This window comes from Saccopteryx leptura, chromosome 9, assembly GCF_036850995.1.
Source record: "Saccopteryx leptura isolate mSacLep1 chromosome 9, mSacLep1_pri_phased_curated, whole genome shotgun sequence".
In the NCBI taxonomy this organism is placed as follows: domain Eukaryota; kingdom Metazoa; phylum Chordata; class Mammalia; order Chiroptera; family Emballonuridae; genus Saccopteryx; species Saccopteryx leptura.
Window position 1 is genome coordinate 37910213 of NC_089511.1, and position 20860 is coordinate 37931072.

Consider the following 20860-nt stretch of genomic DNA (forward strand, 5'->3'; position numbering starts at 1 on the left):
GAAGCAGCACTGAGCACCTGCTTCCCCGTATGCTTCACCCCCTGGGCTCACTCACTGGTGTATCTAAGAGGCAGACAGAGACCTGATGAAAAACACACGCTGCCAGCAAGCATTCAGGGGGCCCCAGCTGCCATGGGCCATTGCCACGGCAAAGACAAAACCCTCTTGTCTGCAGGGTGGGACACAGAGGTTCCTCCAGGATGCTGATGCCTGTGGCCCGGAGCACATCCCAGGCTTCCATGATGAAGTTGGGATCTTCTCTGACCCTCAAGTGGTCCCCCTTAGGTCCACCCCAGAACAGAAATATAAATGGAGGCCACATACTGTGTGTTCAAATACTTAAACGTCACAAATTTGACTGTTAATGAAATGTGTTTTCTCCCCCTGTCCTGACCTTTGTTATTATGGCCTGAAAGCCAGGCCCGAGTTTAGAGTCCTCAGACCCCTCAGAAGCAGGGAAGCTGCTCTCACCCCCTCCTCAGCCCGCTGTGAGGAGACACGCTGTCCCCTCAGCCCTACAGGGTCTTTCCCGCTGGGAGCCGCATGGCCGGCCCTCCCAGTGCGGGTCTGGCAGGGTCCTGGCTCCTGCGTTGTCCTGGAGTGTGGGCCGTGTGCCCCACCTTACTCCTTTCTGGTGTCTGGGACCTTGTGAGATACCCCTTGTATCTTAAATGATTGAAATTGGCATCTTAATTTCTAATGCAGCCTTTTGGATGGGTTTTCTATGTGACTTGTGGCAAGTTATTTAACTGTCTTTGTGTTACTTTTCCTTTCTGATAATCAAATTGCCACTATTAGCCTACTTTAGAAGAAATGCTCACTTTTACCATTTTTTTTTTTTTACCATTTGAAATAGTTCATTTATAGTGCATAGTAGTTCATGTCCCATGTAGATATTAATCTAAATCATCCAGCTTCAAATGACATCCATCTTGGAAACACTGCCTGTCACAATTGTTTGGAGAACAGCCTTGTCCATCTATTAAGTTATCCTTGATTTTGTAATTATTCAAATAAGTCAAGTTAAAGTTATTTGCATCTTGGCACTTACTCCTAGGATATGATTAAAGGAATGGTATAGTCCATCGGAATAGAGAAACATGCCAGAGGTCCTTACAACCTCTCCCATTCCCCTTGTCCCGTGTGTGCCCAGGAGGGACTCCCAGCATGCTGTTCCTTGCCCCTCCTCAGCTGTTGGCCCAAGTTGTGCCCACAGCCCTCACACAGGGAGTAGGAGTCCAGGTGGGGGGCAGGAGGGGTTGGGCCAAGTGGCCATGGAGATCCCTTGTGAGTAGTAATACTCTTTGCACAACTTCTTATTCTTTTATTATTTTCTGTAAAACTGAGCACCCAGCCTGACCAGGCGGTGGCGCAGTGGATGGAGCGTCGGACTGGGACACGGAGGACCCAGGTTCAAAACCCTGAGGTCACCAGTTTGAGTGCAGGTTCATCTGATTTGAGCAAAGCTCACCAGCTGGCTTGAGCAAGGGGTTACTCGGTACTCGGTCTACTGTAGCCGCCGCCCCCCCCCCCCCCATCAAGGCACAAGTCACATAGAAAACCCATCCAAAAGGCTGGATTAGAAATTAAGATGCCAATTTCAATAATTTAAGATACAAGGGGTATCTCACTGAGTGTTGGTCAAATAAGTTTGTAAATATATATAGGTTTGCTTGCTTATAGTTTGCATTGGGTGTGGGGGACAGGCTGTAAGCAGGCAGGGTTGTTATTCCCTAAGGCTTAGTGGTTTGTTTGTTTTTTAAACTATATTTCTTTTTATTTTTTATTTTTTTATTTATTCATTTTAGAGAGGAGGGAGGGAGGGAGGGAGGGAGGGAGAGAGAGAGAGAGAGAGAGAGAGAAAGAGGGGAGGAGCAGGAAGCATCAACTCCCATATATGCCTTGACCAGACAAGTGCAGGGTTTTGAACCGGCAACCTCAGTGTTCCCAGATCAATGCTTTATCCACTGCGCCACCAGAGGTCAGGCGCTAAGGCTTAGTTTTAAGACTAAGCCTTTTCTACCCTGACTTTGTATCAGAGACTTTCTTGTTTGTATATTGGATTAAAGGTTTTGATTTCTACACTATAAAATGGGACAGATTGGGAGCTTGCTCTCTCTCGGTGAGAGCAGAGAGAGGAGAGCAGAGAAAGGCCACGTGGAGGAGAGAAGCAGCCAAGATGGCTGAATGCTGAAGGAGAAGCCAGTTTGTGCACGGGAGAAGGAGATGGGGAACAGAGGTGAATAAGGCTGGTGAGGCACAAACCTTTGATTCTAGGAAACTCGAATGAGTCAGTGGCTTTGGGAGCCCTGAATGGAAAGGGAAGTGTTTTCCCACTGTGTGTATTACTTGCCGGCCGGGTGCAAGCTAGGATTAAAGGTAATGGCCCACCAGTTCTTGGCTCTCTTGTTTCATTATCATCTGTCCGAATCAAATGTGAACCTGCACGGGCCAGGCACTTGTGAAGGTGGCCGTGGCTACTGGCTTTACACTCAGAAACTAAGGAGCCGCAACAAAGAATTGATGCTTCTCATCCTCTCCCTTCCAGTCTGTCTGTTCCTCTCTCTGTCTCTCTCTTTCTCTCTCTGTCTCTGTCACACACACACACACACAAAACCAACTGAGCACCTATTTTTCTTTTTACCTTCCTCCACAGGCCAAATGTTTAGAAAGCGAAAAACATGGAGTTCTCAAAAAAATTATAAAAGGCAATATTCGCATGGGAAGGTTAGAGGAAAAAGTCAAGGTAAGTGGTCATTTAGCCTTAAACACTCCTTTTTCAAATGGGAACGGAGGCTTCCTGGGTGCAGACTTCCATGTTTAAGGAAGGGATACACTCACATGTATATAACGCTTATCACCCACAGGGTGAGACGGTCAGTCCAGGGCTTCGCTGCAGAAATTGCACCTCCAGAAGGAGCGGCTCCACTCCTTACACAGACTTCAGTTCATCTGCACAATAAGCTGCAGTGAAGATGTTTTAAAAAAAAAAAAGATACAGAAAAACTTCCAGGCTATATCCTTAAGTTAATGATGCCCAGGCCTTACAGTCAAGCCTAGTTCAGTTGATGGGTGGTCCTAATTGCACCCTCCCAGTTCTCTACCCAAGAAAGCCACTCTTCATTGTACCAACTTTCATCATCTTAACTACCTCCCACACTTCACCGTTCTCCTTACCAGTGTCTGCCTTCCACGCTGGTCTCTCAGCATGCTCCCACAACCTCACCACCCACACCCGTTCTCTTGGGCGAGGGCAGGGAGAGGGGCAGGAAGAGGACCAGCAGGCTGGAGGCCTTGCTGGACAGCAAGGAGCCTACGGAGTATGAAGGGGAAGGGACTCTGGGGGCTTGTAGCTCCAAGCATGGGAAATAAGACCTAGTACCTCTGGGCTCAAGTGCATGGATATAGGACAATGGTTAAAAGGGTCTGATAAGTGGATAGATTGATGATCTTTATTTGATATGTCGGAAAATCAACAAACCAAGAAAAGCAAACCAAACATTGGCTGGTAAAATACACATAGTATTGAATGAACAATATAGATATCCACATATGTAAACATATGTTGCGAGTTTGTTTTATTTTAGGGAACATAAGGTTTAGTTCTGAACTATTGACTTTTAAAAAGTTAAACAAAATTTGCCTGACCTGAGGTGGACAGTGGATCAAGTGTTGACCTGGAGTGCTGAAGTCACTGGTTCAAAACCCTGGGCTTGTCAGTCAAGGCACATATGAGGAGCAACTATTACAAGTTGATGCTGCCTGCTCCTTCCCACCATCTTTTTTTTTTTCTCTCTCTCTCTCTCCCCTCTCTAAAATCAATCAAAAAAATTTTTTTTAAGTTAAACAAAATTTAACTTAAAAGTTTTCAGACCCAAATCTGTGTTTCAATACAATGAACAGATTTTATTTTTCCCATGTTTTATAAATATTGAATAAAAAAAGTTTGACACAAATGAGTGTATACATAGATTGTAAAACTTGAAATAAAAAGTAAGGAAATGGTTATAGCAAAGACGAGATTGATTATATCAAAGGGTTGGGGATGCTTGGAGACTTCCAAGTCTGATACTAATAATGTTCTGTTAATGTTCTGTGTATTCACTTGGATGATAGTCACATGCTGTTGGATTTATTATTATTAATTAAATTGTTCATATATATTTTATGCGTTTCCCCCTAAATATCCACATGTCACCTTACCAATGAGGCATACCTTGACTATTTAAAATTGCTGGTCACCTACCTTTCACATTCCTGATTCTCATTACCTTGCTTTATTGTTTCTTCCAAAGACTTTATCACCTTCTAACAGGCTATGTAATTTATTATGTTTAATGGTTATTGTCTATCTCCCTTGACCAGACTATAAGTTCCACAAGGATGGGGATTTTTTTTCTTTTTTTCTTTTTTTGTTCACTGATATCTTCCAAGCACCTAGAATAGCATGGGGCTCATAGTATTTAATACGTTCAATAGCTTTTTGAGGAATTAATGAAATAATATATTTTACAATTTTAAAAATTCAACAGTATCAAAAGCAGTATACAAAACAATGTCTCCACTCTGCATCAGAAAGGCTGGAAGAAGTACACCACACTATAATGGTAGGACTCTGCACAGAAGTGTGATGAGTAATGGAGAGCAATTACGGGGGTTTTCCCTGGTTGGATTTTCATTCATTTATTTATTTATTTATTTGCCATTTCAAATAAGTTGGTTTAATTCCAGGCAGTCTAGAACTCCGGAGAGAGCCAAGACTGAAGAACAAACACACTGTGTCAGGATTCTGGGCTGGGTGTACTCTGACCTCACAGCTAAGGCTGAAGTGACAGTGTGAGAACTAAAGAGAGGAGCCACTGCATGATTATTTTTACTTTTACAAAAGTTTACTTTTAAATGAAGAACAGGCTCCAAGACAACACTTCATTCTAGCTGTAGGTGAAGTGATGTTCTGACAGGGAAGAGAGGTTCAACAGGAATGGAATCAAGGGTCACCGCTGCCCCAGGCACAAGGACCAGCTCAGTTTGGGCCAGATTTCTCAATCCCGCCTGTGGTCAGGGCCGACCCGCGGCCTTCGCTCTTAGCCCCCCTAGCTCCTTCTGCTCCTCTTTTCGCTTCCGCCCGAGTGCCTTACCCTCCCCATCCAGCCTCTTGGCCTGTTTCAGGGGCTTCTTGCCATCTGTGGGTGACACGAGCATGCTCATTCTGGCCCCCCACCCCAGTTCCTGTCCCACTTCACCCGGCCATCCCCACATACTCTTTTCTGGTTGGCTTTTATTTCCAAAAGAGAAGGTCTGATCTTCAGAGCTGTTGGCCTTGTCTTGGGAATCTATCCCATTACTGCTCATCTGAGTAGGAGTAGTAAAGAGGATGCACCCAGCCACCGGGAGAGGAACCCTCTGAGTCTGATCCGGGTTAGCCTGGGCAGAATCTCTGGGCAAGGGAAGAGACCTGTGAAAGGCATGAGAAAATCCAGAGGTGACATCCCACGAAACCCCAGCAAAGTATGACTTGTAAAAGTGAGAACATCACCTTGGAAGTCAGGGCTCTGATGATATCCAGGAGACTCGGAGCTGCAAGTAGAAGCTGTTTTGAGCCAGGGTGGATGCAGAGAGCCAGAGAGGAGGCTACAGAGAGGTGGTATGAAAAGCTTGGAAGGCTTTCCTGCCCCACCCAACCAGCATTCCCACCCTCCTAGGATCCCCGTTTCATCCCAAAGGAGTCCAGTACCCTCCATACAGAAATACATTCAGAAAAAGGAAGAAAAAAAATAGAAGTGTAACTTTCTTATATATAATCAAAACATCACAAATGGCACAATCTTATTTTTTTCTGCATAATATATATGTATGTATATATTTATACCATATTAATATCTCATTTATTCATTTATATAAATAATATATTACGCAGCAATAAAAAAAGAATAAAATCTGTAATTGCTGGGTTGTGTGCTAATCTATTTTTAGTTTTTTTGAAGAATCACCATGCTGTTCTTCATAGTGGCTGCTCCAATTTGCAGTCCCACCAACAGTGCACAAGTGTTCCCTTTCCTCCACTTTCTTGCTGACATGTATTATTTGTTAACTTTTTGATAAGAGCCATTCTGACTTATGTGAAGTGGTATCTCATTGTCGCTTTGATTTGCATTTTCTAATGATTAGTGATGTTGAGCAACTTTACAAATGTCTGTTGGCCATCTGAATGTCTTCTTTAAAATTTTATTTATTGATTGATTTTGAGAAAGAGAGAGAGAGAGATATCAATTTGTTGTTCCAATGCGTTCATTGGTTGATTCTTGTATGTGCCCTGACTGGGGATCACAACCTTGGCATATCGGGTTAGAGCATTGGCTCTAACCAACTGAGCTACCCAGACAGGGCGGTATGTCTTTTTTTGGGAAATGTCTCTTCATGTCCTCTGCCCATTTTTTGATCAGATAGTTTTTTTTATTACTACTATTGAGTTATGTGAGTTCCTTATATATTTTGCATATCAACCCCTTATCAGATATATTATTTGTGAATATATTCCATTCAGTAGGTTGTCTGTTTTGTTGATGATTTCTTTCATGGTACAGAAGCTTTTTAGTTTGATAAAGTCCCATTTGTTTATTTTTGCCTTTTCCCCCTTTCTCCCCCTTGCTCAGACATAGCCAAAAAGATATTAGTAAGGCTGATTCAGATCATTTACTACCTGTGTTTTCTTCTAGGAGCTCTATGGTTTTAGGTCTTACATTTAAGTCTTTCATCCTTTTTGAGTTTGTTTGTTTGTTTATTTATTTATTTATTGCATGTATCTGTCCAGTGTTCCCAATACCACTTGTTGAAGAGACTGTCACTTCTTCATTGTATCATATATTCTTGCCTGTGTCATAATTGACCATATTCACAAGGGATTATTTCTGCACTATTATGTTCCATTGATTTTTGTATCTGTTTGTTGTTTTTGTTTTTCCAGTACCATACTGTTTTGGTTATTATCGCTTTGTAGCATAGGTTGAAATCAGAAAGTGTGATATCTCCCAACTTTGTTCTTCTTTCTCAAGCTACCTTTGAATATTCACGGTCTTTTGATTCCATATAAATTTTAGGATTATTCTAATATTGAGAAGAATGCCATTGGTATTTTTTTTTTAGATTTTATTTATTCATTTTTAGAGAGAGAGGAGAAGGGGGGGGCAAGAAGTATCAACTCCCGTATGTGCCTTGACCAGGCAAGCCCAGGGTTTTGAACCAGTGACCTCAATGTTTCAGGTCAACGCTTTATCCACTGCACCACCACAGGTCAGGCCTCCCATTAATATTTTGATGGGGATTGCATTGAATCTGTAGATTGATTTGGATAGTATGATCATTTTAATGATATTAACTTCTTCTAATCCATGAGCACGGTATATCCTTAAATTTATTTGTGTCCTATTCAATCTCTTTCTTCAGTGTCTTACAGTCTTCAGAATACAGATCTTTCACCTCCTTGGTTAAATGTATTCATAGGTATTTTATTCTTTAGGATGCATTTGTATATAAATGGGATTTTTTTCTTAATATTTTCTTCTGATCATTTGTTATTAGTGTATAGAAATGCAGCATATTTCTGAATATTAATTTTGTATCCTGCTACTTTACTGAATTCATTTATTAATTCTACTTAATTTCTTGCTGGATTCTTTAGGGTTTTCTAGATAATCATATCATCTGCAATTCATGGCAGTTTTACTTCTTCCTTCCAATTTGGATGCCTTTCAAAGTTTCTTTTTCTTGTCTGTTTCCTGTGGCTAGGACTTCCAATACTATATTGAATAATAGTGGTGAGAGTGGGCATCCTTGTCTTGATCCTGATCTTAGAATTTTTATCCTTGGTTTTGTTGATGAGATGGATGACAGTAATTGTTTTGCACATGATGAACTACCCTTTCATCCCTAGTATAAATCCCACTTGATCGTGGTGTATAAACTCTTTAATGTATTGTTGAATTTGGTTTACTAGTATTTTGTTAAGAATTTTTGCATTTGGCTCCAGCCTGTTAGCTCAGTCAGTTAAGAGCATTGTCCAAAACAACAAGGTTGTGTGTTCAATTTCTGGTCACGGAAGTAACCAAAAAATGCAAGACTGAGTGGAACAACAAATACTTCCCTTTGCCCTCCTCTTTCTCTGCCTTCCTCTCTATCTTTCAAAAAAAGAAAAGTCAATAAAAATTAAACCCTGGCCAGTTAGCTCAGTTGGGAGGAGCATCATCCCAAAGCACAGAGGTTACCAGTTCAATTCTCTGGTCTGGGCACATACAGGAACAACTCTATCTGTTGTCTGTCTGTCTCCCTGCCTCTCTCAAAAAAAAAAAAAAGAAAAGAAAAGAAAATTTGCATTTATGTTCATCAGGGATATTGGCCTGTAATTCCCTCTCTCTAGTGTATTTGTCTAGTTTTAGTATCAGGGTAATGCTGCCTCATAGATTAAGTTTGAAAGCATTCCTTCTGCCTCAATTTTTCTGAATGCTTTGAAAAGAATATGTATTAATTCTTCTTGAAATGTTTGTTAGAATTAACCTGTGAAGATGTCTGATCCTGGGATTTTGTTTGTTGGAAGTGTTTGATTACTGCTTCAATTTCATTGCTAGTAATTGGTCTGTTCAGATTCTTTATTTCTTCCTGATTTAGTCTCGGAAGGTTGTATGTTTCTAAAAACTATCTACTTTTCCTACATTGTCTGTTTGTTGGCATATAATTGTTCATAGTATTCTTTAATGATCCTTTGTATTTCTGTGGTGTTAGTTGTAATCTCCCCTCTTTCATTTCTGATTTTATTTATTAGGGCTCTCTTCTTTTTTTTGATGAGTCTTGCTAGATGTTTGCCAACTTTATTTATCCTTTCAAAGAACCAGCTCTTAGTTTCATTGATCCTTTCTCTTGTTTTTTGTTTTGTTTTGTTTTTTTAGTCTCTATTTTGTTTATTTCTGCTCTGATCTTTATCATTTCCTTCCTTTTACTTACTTTGGGTTTCATTTGTTCTTCTCTTAGTTCCTTTAGGTGTAAAGTTGTGCAGATTACTTATTTGGGCTTTTTCCTCCTTCTTGCGGTAGGCCTGTTTAGCTATGAACTTTCTCCTCTTACGACTGCTTTTGCTGAATCCCATAAACTTTGTAAAGTTGTGTTTTCATTTTCATTTGTGTCAGGATAATTTTTGATTACCTGCTTGATTTCTTTCTTGACGAGTTGGTTGTTTAGTAGCATGTTGTTTAATCTTCACATATTTTGTTTTTTCCAGTTTTATTCCTGTAGTTGATTTCTAGTTTCATGTCATATGGTCAGAAAATATGCTTGATATAATTTTAATCTTCTTGAAATTATTGAAGCTTCTTTTGTGGCCTAGTATGTAATCTACCCTGGAAAAATGTTCCATGTGAACTTGAGAAAAATGTGTAATCTGCAGTTTTTTAATACAATGTTCTATAAATGTCTATTAAGTTAATCTGATCTAATGTGGAATATAAGGCCACTTTTTCCTTATTAATTTTCTGTCTGAATGGTCTATACATTGAGATAAGAGGAGTATTGCATTACTGTTATTTTCTATCTTTATATCCATTAATATTTGTCTCATATTCTTAGTTGCTCCTATGTTGGGTGCATAGAGACATACAATTATTATATCCCCTTCTTGAATTGACCCCTTTATCATTATCTAATGACCTTTTTTACATTATTGTTTTAAATTTTATTTTGTCTGATATGAATATTGCTACCCCAGCTTTCTTTTTGTTTCTAATTGCATGGAATATCTTTCTCCACCCCTTCACTTTCAGTCTATGTCTTTCGAACTAAAGTGAGTCTCTTGTAGGCAGCAATAGGTAGGTCTTGCTTTTTTTTTATCTATTCTGTCACCCTATATCTTTTGATAGCATTTAGTCTATTTACAATTAAAATAATTATTGATAGGTATGTGCTTATTGCCGTTTTGTTAATTGTTTTTGTTGTTCTTCCCTGTTTCTTCTTCTTTTCATCTCTTTTCTGTTGATTTGCTGGTTTTCTTTTGTAGTATGATTGGATTCCTTTATTTTTTATGTATTTTTTGTAGGTTTTTGGTTTTTGGTTACCATAAGTATATATACATATAACAGTCTATTTTAAGCAGATACGTGTTTTAAGTTCAAATGCATTTTAAAAAACAATACATTTTTGCTCCCCCTCCCACTCTTTATATTTTAGACATATGTGTTTGTTTGTTTGTTTAAGTAAGAGGAGGGAAGATAGAGAGACAGACTCCCACATGCGCCCTGACCAGAATCCACCAGGCAACTCCCATCTATGGCCAATGTTCGAATCAACGGAGCTATCCTCAGTGCCTGAGGCCAATGCTTGGACCAACTGAGCTATCCTTAGCACCTGGGGCCAGGCTGTAACCAATTGAGCCATTGGCTATGAGAGGGGAAGAAGGAGAGAAGGGTTAGAGGGTAGGGAAAGAGAAGCAGGTGGTCGCTTCTCATGTGTGCCCTGCTGGAGATCAAAACCTGGACATCCGCCCACCTGGCTGACACTCTATGCACTGAGCCAACCAGGCAGGGCCTAGAAATCATGTTTTATATTTTCTTATTTTCTGTATCCACTATTTATTATGGTTATAGTTAAGTTTGCTACATTGTCTTTTAATCTTCATATTAGCTTTTTACACTTGATCTTAGCCAAAAGGCCGAGAAGCGATCATATTAGCTTTTTAAGTGGTTGATTCACTGTGTTAATTATATATTTGCCTCTACCAGTACGAATTTATCTTTCCTGTGTTTTCATATTTCTGGTTATAGCCTTTTCTTCCTGCAAATGTCCCTTTAACATTTCTTGTAAAGCTGGCTTAGTGGTGGTTAACTCCTTTAGTTTTTGATTGCCTGGGAAACTCTTTATCTCTCCTTCAATTATGAATAATAACCTTGCCAGATATAGTGTAGTATTCTAGGTCACTGGTTCCTTTCTTTTAGCAATTATTTCCTGCCACTCTCTCTCTCTCTTTTTTTTTTTTTTTTTTTTTACAGAGACAGAGAGAGAGTCAGAGAGAGGGATAGATAGGGACAGACAGGAACAGAGAGAAATGAGAAGCATCAATCATCAGATTTTCATTGCAACACCTTAGTTGTTCATTGATTGCTTTCTCATATGTGCCTTGACCGCGGGCCTTCAGCAGACTGAGTAACCCCTTGCTTGAGCCAGTGACCTTGGGTCCAAGCTGGTGAGCTTTTGCTCAAACCAGATGAGCCCGCGCTCAAGCTGGCGACCTTGGGGTCTCGAATCTGGGTCCTCGGCATCCCAGCCTGATGCTCTATCCACTGCGCCACCGCCTGGTCAGGCTCTTGCCACTCTCTTATGGCCTGTGAAGTTGCTTCTGAGAAATCAGCTGCTAACTTTATGGGATTTCCCTTGTATGTGACTTGTTTTCTTCTTGATGCCTTGTCTCTTTATCTCTAACTTTTGCTATTTTAATTACATTATGGCTTGTTTGGAACTCTGTGCTTCCTGGACCTGGATGTCTGTTTCCTTTGCCAGATTAGGAAAGTTTTCGTTACTTACTAAAATATACGTTCTGCCCCTCTCACTTTCTCCCTCTGGAACCCTGTAATGTGGATGTTAGAGCATTTAATGTTGTCCCAGAAGTCTCTTATACTATTCTCATTTTTTAAATTCTTTTTTTCATTTGCTGTTCTGATTGGGTGGCTTCCACTATTCTGTCTTCCAGCTTGCAAATCCGTTCTTCTGTGTTAACTAACCTGACTTCAGTTCCTTCTAATGTATTCTTCATTTCAGTTACTGTATTCTTCATCTCTGATTGTTTCTTTTTCTAATCCTTTGTTGAAGTGCTCTCTAACTTTCTCTATTCTACTCAAGTTTGTTGAGTATCCTATGACCATTTTTTTTGAATTCTTTATCAGACAAATAAGTTATCTCCATTTCATTAGTTTTTCTCTGGATTTTTTTTATTGTTCCTTCATTTGGGACATAGTTTTCTGTCTCCTCATTTTGTTTGACTTTTTGTGTTTGTTCCTGGGAGTTAGATGAAATAGCTTCGTCTCCCAATCTGTGTGCCAGATGTTTTTGGTAGGGCAGTTGTAGTTGGGGCAGGCATATGCAGTGCCTAATGGCCAGAAGTAGTGGGTTCCAGGTAGGGCAGCCTGGTGTGTCAGTGCTTTCTGGGCAGGGCTGTCCAATATGTGTACAGTGTGCTCTGTTGCTTTAATTGTTTGTTGCCTGAACCTGATCTGGGTGGGGCTGCTCTGAGTGCATGTGTTGTAATGTCACACTGTCCCCACACTTTCTCTGGGCAGGGCAGCTCCATGTGCAAATGCAAGGGCTCTCCACTATTTTTGCACTTTCTCTGGTTGAAACAGCCTAGCATATGTGTACCACAGCATTTTGCTGGTTCTGCACTCTGGGCAGGGGTGTCCCACATGAATGTGCAGCCCAGTAGGTGCACGCTACAGTGCCCTGCCACACCCACTGGATCACTCTCCGGGTGAAGGGACCCCATTTGCATGCATGGTTCTGTTCTGTTTTTGCCGGATCTAGTTCTGGGAGAAATGGCTGGGGATGTGTGACAGCAGCCCTGAAGATTGACCAGGGAACCTGGTTAGACCTCTGGCCACTGTCCAGGTGCCGGGAGATGTAAACAGGGGTGCTCACCAGTTCCTCCGTCCCTGGGAAACTCCTTCTGCTCCTAGAGCACTCGCCGTCCCCAACCTTCTCTCTCCAACTTTTCTCTCTGTTTTTGTGCAGAAGCTGTTCAGTTGGCTCTTATGTATGTTGCAGGTGGTATTGCTCTATAAACAGGTGTAAATTTAATGTGTCCTGAAGAGGGGGTGAGTTCAGAGCCCTCCTATACCACCATCTTGGACTCACCTCCAGAATGTCAAAATTTCTAAAGAATCTTTCTAAACTAGAAGTCAGAATTTATGTGACACACTTTTAGAAACGAGAGGGAAATGCATAACCTTAAATGCTAGGCAATAAAAATGTAAGAAGGAAAATAAATGAATTAGTCTTATCTCAATCATCTCTTTACCAGTAGAGTGTGACAAATCTTGGCCGGGTCCTTCTGTTTTAATTTTATTTATAGCATATAAAAATAACTTATAGCATGATATAAAATAGAAATTTGGTTTTATTATACTTAAATTTTTTTAATTTCTTTATATGACTTTTATGATGCAAACTTGCACTCCCGGATCAGACCTATCCAGGGCTTACTCAGCTGCCTGGTCTCGGACGGCCCAAGGAGGTGGGTCGGGACTTCATCCAGAAGGCCATTGACCTGGGCCGCAAGCAGCCTTCCCTCATTCAGAGTCCCTCTTCCTCCACCAGGGGTACAAGAAGCTGGCTGCACTGAAGCTGAGTGACATTAGTCACTGTCTGGCAGAGCAGCAGGAGGACTTTGCTAGCAAAACAGCTCGGTACCAGCAGGAGATGAGGCACTTGCATCGGATGCTGCAGGACAAGCAGGATGTCCTGGAAGAGGCGCTGCAGCAGAAAAGGTAGGGCTGCACGTCACGTGTTTGTTTTTAAATATTTGGTAGAATTTTCCAATAAAACCCTCTAGATCTCTTTTGTTTCTTTCTTTGATTGCTTGGTTGTGTTTTTGCATTTTAGTTTTATCTGAATTCACTGTCTTGATTTTTGTTTGCTCCTTATTTTGTTTTCTTTTTAAAATTTTCACAGAAATTCACATATATAACACTGTGTAAGTTTAAGGTGTACAGTGTGATGACTTAATACATGTATATATTGCAGAATAATTACCACAGTAAGGTTAACACATCCTTTGCCTCACATAATGACCATGTTGTTGCTGGAGCAGTAAGAACAGTTAAGATCTACTCTCTTATCCACTTTCTAATATACAATACTGTGTCATTAACTGTCGTCAGCCTGCTGTGCATTACATCCCAGCTCCTCGTTTTCTTGAATCCCTCCCTCAAAAATTTCTATTGTTTGAATATTGAACTTCCTAAATCAATCTAGTTCTCTAATTATCCTTCCCTTTATTCTTCTTTTTCATCTCTGATATTTTTGTTTTATTCCATTTTCTTGAGAGATATTATTACTTTTTTATTAAATGTTTTATTTCTTTCTTTTCATTCCCAAAAACATTAGAATCTCCCTTTTGGGAGGTCATAATCATAAGATTAGAAGTGCATTATGTTCTCTGTAGATATGAGGTACTATACCAGTTATACCTTTATCCTTTCAAGTCATGATAGAGAAAATACTGCCAAGTAGTAAAAACATTGGGGAGTATCACATGCTTTGTGAAGGTGAACTTGGTGGTCCCTCACACTTAATGCGCCTTTTCATAACAGCCGAGTTGTCCTTGACAGACTGGACTGTCAACTGCAGAAGAAGAAGGATGATGCTCAGATGGGATTTTCTTCAAGTTCTAGTAGGATTCATGTACCTGAGGCCATGAAGAATTCAGTTGCTATTTGCTTTCCATCAACCAGATGCTTCTTAGTGCCGAGCAAAAGAAAGCTTATCTAACAGGGTTTCTGTAGTCATGGAGTTCTCATCACTCAGAATAGTCACTTTGTAAAAAGTTGAGCCAATACCAAGCTTCTTGCCAGGCAGGAGGTATAGAATTGCATTAATAAAAAGGAACTTTATTTCTCACTTCCTCCCAGTCCATATTTTGCCCTTTAATTGTTTAAGTGTTATACCTTCTATTTCTATTCTTTGAGGGGTTTCTCTTGAAATTTCACCATGGATATTTAACATTAAAAAATATAAATGTAATCAGCATCTCTGCATTTCTCTCCCCAAATACAAGATCTAATGCTTTACTCTAATTATCCTCCCCCCCCCAGTTCATATGCTGTTGTTATCCAGTGTCATTAGATATAATTATATGAAAGAGAACTAGAAAAATCTATTTTATGCCATTATTTTTAACCATCCCAAATTAAATGTTACTAACTTTTATGTAATTTTAAAAAATTTACTTACACTTTACCAATTTTTTTGCTTGCTAATTGTTTAAAACAAGACAACAGGACCAAATTGGAGTTGCTTATGGTAAGCCCCAGGTCACTAAACCAAGACTAAATTTACAATTTCAGCTCTCCCAGAAGTAGAATCTTATATCGATCAAGCAGGAATCACCTGATCAGCACTAGTTATATCATCTACCTGATAGGTCCTGTCATCCCCTAGAGGAAAGTAACCTTGCAATAATCAATCTGCAATTTTACCTCATTTAACTTCCTTGTTCCTGTTCTCTTCTGCCTATAAAAGCCTTTTATTTCATACAGCTCCTCGGAGCTCCTTTCTATCTGTTAGATTGGATACTGCCTAATTTGAAATGATTTTTGCTCAATAAAAACCTCAAAAAAATTTTTATTTTTTAAATTTTATTTATTTATTTATTTTTTGTATTTTTCTGAAGCTGGAAATGGGGAGAGACAGACAGACTCCTGCATGCGCCCGACCGGGATCCACCCGGCACACCCACCAGGGGCAACGCTCTGCCCACCAGGGGGCGATGCTCTGCCCCTCCGGGGCGTCACTCTGCCAAGACCAGAGCCACTCCAGCGCCTGAGGCAGAGGCCAAGGAGCCATCCCCAGCGCCCGGGCCATCTTTGCTCCAATGGAACCTTGGCTGCGGGAGGGGAAGAGAGAGACAGAGAGGAAAGAGGGGGTGGGGGTGGAGAAGCAAATGGGCCCTTCTCCTATGTGCCCTGGCTGGGAATCGAACCCGGGTCCCCCGCACGCCAGGCCGACGCTCTACCGCTGAGCCAACCGGCCAGGGCCAAAAACCTCAAAATTTTAATGTGCCTGAATTTATCTTTTAAAATAGTCTTTCTTGCATCTCAGACTTTATTTCTCAGATTGGCTTCCTTCTTCCTAAATTACATTCTTTAGAAGTTTCTTTAGTGAGAGTGTGTTAGGAGTGAGCTTTCTTAGTTTTTGTTTATCTGAAAACACTAGATTTTGACCCAGTCCTTAAAAGGTGATTTTTGCTGGGCGTCGAGTTCTACCTTGACTGGCTTTTTCTTTTTTTTTTTTTTTTTTTTTTAAGAGAGAAGGACAAACAGGAAGGGAAAGTGTGGTGAGGAGAGAGATGAGAAGCATCAACTCGTAGTTGCATCACTTTAGTTGTTCATTAATTGCTTTTATTTATTTATTTATTTTAGAAAGGAGAGAGAGAGGGAGAGAGACAGAGAGAGAGAGGAGAGAAAGACCGAGAGAGAGAGAAGGGGGGAGGAGCAGGAAGCATCAACTCCCATGTGTGCCTTGACCAGGCTAGCCCAGATTTCGAACCGGCGACCTCAGCATTTCCAGGTCCGCGCTTTATCCACTGCGCCACCACAGGTCAGGCCTGACTGGCTTTTTCTCTTAGCATATTTCACTGTCTTCTCGGCTTCATTTTTGCTGTTAAGGTATCTTTTGTCACTTAAAAAAATGACATCTTTTCTCTTCTCTTTTTAAAGATATCTGATAACTCTTGTATTCTGCAGTTTCATTGTATGTGTTTAACTATAAATTTCTTTATACTATGATTCTATGTCTTCCATTACTATAGAAAAATCTCAGTTATCTCTTAAAATAAATCACTTCCTATTATTCTTTCTAAATTTTCTTCTAGATTGAATGTATGTTCAACCTTCTGACCAAATCCTCAAGTCAAGGCACATATGAGAAAGCAGTCAATGAACAACTAAGGAGCTGCAATGAAGAGTTGATACTTCTTATCTCTCTCCCTTCTTTTCTGTCCCTCACTCTGACTCTCTCTGTCACCAAAAAAAACAAAACAAAACAAAAAACTATCATGCATTTACACAATTAAATACTACTACATGGCCATAAAAAAGAAGGAAATCTTACCTTTGCAGCAGCATGGATGGACTTGGAGATTATTATGCTAGGTGAAATAAGCCAGGCAGAGAAAGACAAGTACCATATGATTTTACTCCTATGTAGAATCTAATGAACAAAATGAACTAACAAGCAAAATAGGGACAGACTTATATGTAGAGAGCAGGCTGACAGCCAAGGTGGGGGCGGATCTCTTAGACATGGACAACAGTGTGGTTGTTGCAAGGAGGAGGGAGGTGGAGGAGGGTATGGAGTTTACGTGGTGATGGACAAAGACTTGACTTGGGGAGTGAACACACAATACAGTGTACAGAGATGTGTTGTAGAATTGAGCACCTGAAACCTGTACAATTATGTTAACTAGAATCACCCTAATAAATTCAATGTTTTAAAAGCCCAAAGTGAAGAAAGTAATAAAAACTAGAGCAGAAATTAATGAAATAGAGAACAGAAAGACAATAGAAAAAAATGTATATAATGAAGAGTTGGCTCTTTGAGAAGATTAATACAATTGACAAATCTTTAGCTAGACTCACTAAGGAAAAAAAAGACTCAAGGTCAGAAATGAAAGAGGAGTTACAGTGGACCCCACATAAGTACAAAGGGCTATACAAGAGTACTATAAAAGGCTGTGTGCCACCAAATTTGATAAACTAGAAAAAATGGACAGTCCTCCTAGACTGAATCATAAAGAACTGGAAAATCTAAATAGACCAACCAACAGAAAATTTAAACAGTCATCAAAAACCTCCTAAAAAGTAAAAGTCCAGGACCAGATGGTTTTACAAGTAAGTTCTATCAAGAATTTAAAGAAGATGTAACACCTGTCCTCAAACTCTTACAAAAAAATGGGAAAGCAATAGTTCCTAACCCATTTTATGAGGCCAACATTACCTGGATACCAAAACCTGGCAAGGACAACACAAAATCAGAAAATTACAGACCAATAATTCTGATGAATGTATGTATAGTTGCCAAAATCTAAACAAAAAACTAGCAAATTGAATACAGCAATACATTAAAAAGATAATACATCACAAAAAATAAGTATATATTTTTTAAAAAGGTAATACACATAATCAAATGGGGTTCATAGCAAGGGCACAAGTATGGTTTAATATACTCAATTTGATCCAGTGTGATACATCACATAAAATAAAGGATAAAAATCATATCAATAGATTAAAAAAATATTTAAAAGATTCTACATCCATTTATGATTAAAATGCTCAATACAATCGGTATAAAAGGAAAGAACCTTAACATAATAAAGGCCATATATGACAAACCCTCAGCTAATATACTGAATGGTGAAAAACTAAAAGCTTTTCCTTTAAGATCAGGACCAAGACAAGGTTGCCCACTCTCTCCACTGATTCAACACAGTGCTGGAAGTCCTAGCCGGAGCAGTCAGGCAAGAGAAAGAAATACAAGGCATCCAAATAAGGAATGAAGAAGTAAAATCTTCCCTTTTTGTAGATGACATAATTCTTTATGTAGAAAACCCGAAAGATGTCACCAAAAAACTATTAGAAACAAACAAAAAATACAATAAAGTTTCAGGATACAAAATAATGGGCAAAAACCCACTGTGTTCCTATATTCTAAGAATGAAATTTCAGAAAAAGAAATGGGGGGGGAGCAATTTCATTTGCAATTACAACAAAAAGAATAAAATTCCTAGGAATAAACTTAACCTTTTGAGTAGTACGAATGTTCATGTATGTCCTCACTCAAAGTTAACAAAAAACTCACTACTGGGAGGGTTAAAGAATGTGAAGGACCTGTACGCTGAAAGAACACAAAAGGACTTCAGATCTCCACCATGCCACTGTTATATTTCCAATATGCATCTTAATAATATCACAGTTCTTTGAACTGCATTCTGGGTCAAATTCTCTGCCCAACATTCATTTACTAATTCTCTCTCTGGTTGTGTCCAATGTACTGTTTAACCCATCCATTGAGTTTTTTTCCTAAATGTCTCAAAAATGGCTTTTTACTCTTGGCACACTCCAGTCAGGGCCTGGGGGTACCCAATCATTGGGAAAGCAATAGTTCCTAACCCATTTTATGAGGGCAACATTACCTGGATACCAAAACCTGGCAAGGACAACACAAAATCAGAAAATTACAGACCAATAACTCTGATGAATATATGTATAGGTTAACCGTGCATTTATTATGATTGCTGTAATTTTTCAAGCATCTAGGTGTTTTGTGCTAAAAAATGGAAGTCTGGGGGAATTTTTTAGACATGGTTTACTTAAATAGTGCACAACACTCAGTGGGTACATAGGACTTGGAAGGAAGCAACAGTTCACAAGAAAAGTGAATACTGAACAAGTGGGCATGTCTCTGGGCCCCTGAATCTCAATGTTCTCGACTGTAAACAGCGGTGCCAAGTCCACTTGGTAATCCAGTCTCACATTTTCCGTAACCATCACACAGTCTCTATGAAGAAGCCACCTCCCCAGTCCTGCCATCCTACACAGGACCTGCTCCTCCACCTAGGATGAGGCTCGCTGCTGTTTCCTGAAGGCCCCCACGGGGCTCCTCACCCTGTGAAGGGGGGGCTGGTATTCTGGTCTGCCCCTGTCAGTGGACCACGGCCCTTTGTCTACCGTTTCCTCAGTGCCCTGTGGTGTCTGTCACTCCATCCTCACTCAGGAAAACCTGCCCCATGGCCCTTTCTTTTTCTCATGAGCCCCGTTTCCCCCGGGCACTCACCCACCTGGCACACAGGCTAGGCCAGTCTCCTCTGGGTCCTCGTTTGTGAGCCCCCCTCCCCTGTGATGTCCTCCTGGCCCCCTTACTAATTCTTTATGTCTGGGCTGTATGGATGGGCGCCAGGGAAAGGGACCTGCACGTTGGCCAGGTCACAGTGGGGACAAGCAGACCACACAGAGGAGCAACCTAGAGGGCCCGTGCCACACGGGTGCCACATGGGTGCCCTTGGCGAGGCCATTGTGCTGTAGGTCAACCACTTCGGTTATTTTATTTTATTCTTACGCATGTTAGTTCTATAGAGGAACAAAGGATATGTGCATTGATGCCAAAATCAAGGAAGAGGTGAAATTTAGAGCGGAAGGGTGAGAGGTGGTTTTCTGCCGGCGTGTTTCTGTTTCCAAGCAGCCCTGGTGCTTCGCTCAGCACTGGGAGTCTGCTCAGACCCCACGCCCAGGGGCTCCATTCACTGATGGAGCATACTTCCCTGTGAGTTCTCGCTCCTTTAGGATTCATAAGACTCTTTAAGTATATTTTAATTGTGCTATTTTAAACTTTCTCCTTGTTTTGTTTATTTCTCTCAGGGAAGTAGAAGGCGAGCTTGAAGTGGTGTGGAAGGCTACGTCCAGGGAAAACCAGAGAATCCGAGAGCTCCTCCAGGCCACACTGGCGAGGACAGGCCTGCGGGACAACACCGGGACCTGTGAGGACCCTGGCCTTGAGGGCATCTCTCAGGGAGCCGGGCTGAATGGCTGCACCTTCACCTGCTGTGACACGAAGCCACTCCCCACCAGCCTCAGGAGCCTGCAGGCGCCCCTGGGCCCACACTCCTTGGCCAAGAGGGTCTGCCTTACTCAGGGCAGGGAAGGGCGCACTCCCCCCTAACACTGCCCTTTCTCCTCAGCGCAAGGGAGAAATAATTTGTCTCAGAAATTTAATGCATTTTTTACATTTTGTTTTATTTTAATAATATGCAATTAAACTATATTTTAGCCAGAGCATGTCTTCTGGCCGCACTGCCTTTGAGACAGGCTCTGTGAGACCCATTGCTCAGGTTACCGGGGCCCTGACTAGCTGGCCCCTCTCGGCTCCTAGAAAGCCCGAGGGTGGGGCTGGGCAGGGCGGGCCAAGCTCAGTCCTGCGTGTCAGGTGAGTTTCAGGGAATGAGCCCATCAGTGGAAGCAGCAGGGATGATGTCTGCTTGTTAGCTCTGGGTGGCATTTTATTCCGTAGAAAACAAGGTGCTGGTACCCAGGTGCCATAAGTTGTACAAAACGTGGTCTGC

General features: G+C 40.9%; 1 protein-coding gene across 5 annotated transcripts in view; it reads left to right on the forward strand.

The window, feature by feature from the left end:
• Positions 1 to 20595, forward strand: part of CEP89 (centrosomal protein 89) — an 86082-nt gene extending 65487 nt beyond the window's left edge. For 4 of the 5 annotated variants that reach the window (XM_066349664.1, XM_066349665.1, XM_066349667.1 and 1 more), the window contains 3 exons: positions 2657 to 2746; positions 13345 to 13514; positions 20160 to 20595. In XM_066349664.1, coding sequence (XP_066205761.1) covers positions 2657 to 2746; positions 13345 to 13514; positions 20160 to 20460 — 561 coding nt within the window. In that variant the 3' untranslated portion in view covers positions 20461 to 20595. The remainder of the gene's footprint in view (positions 1 to 2656; positions 2747 to 13344; positions 13515 to 20159) is intronic. The other variant, XM_066349666.1, reaches the window with a different exon arrangement.
• Positions 20596 to 20860: the final 265 nt, after the last annotated feature.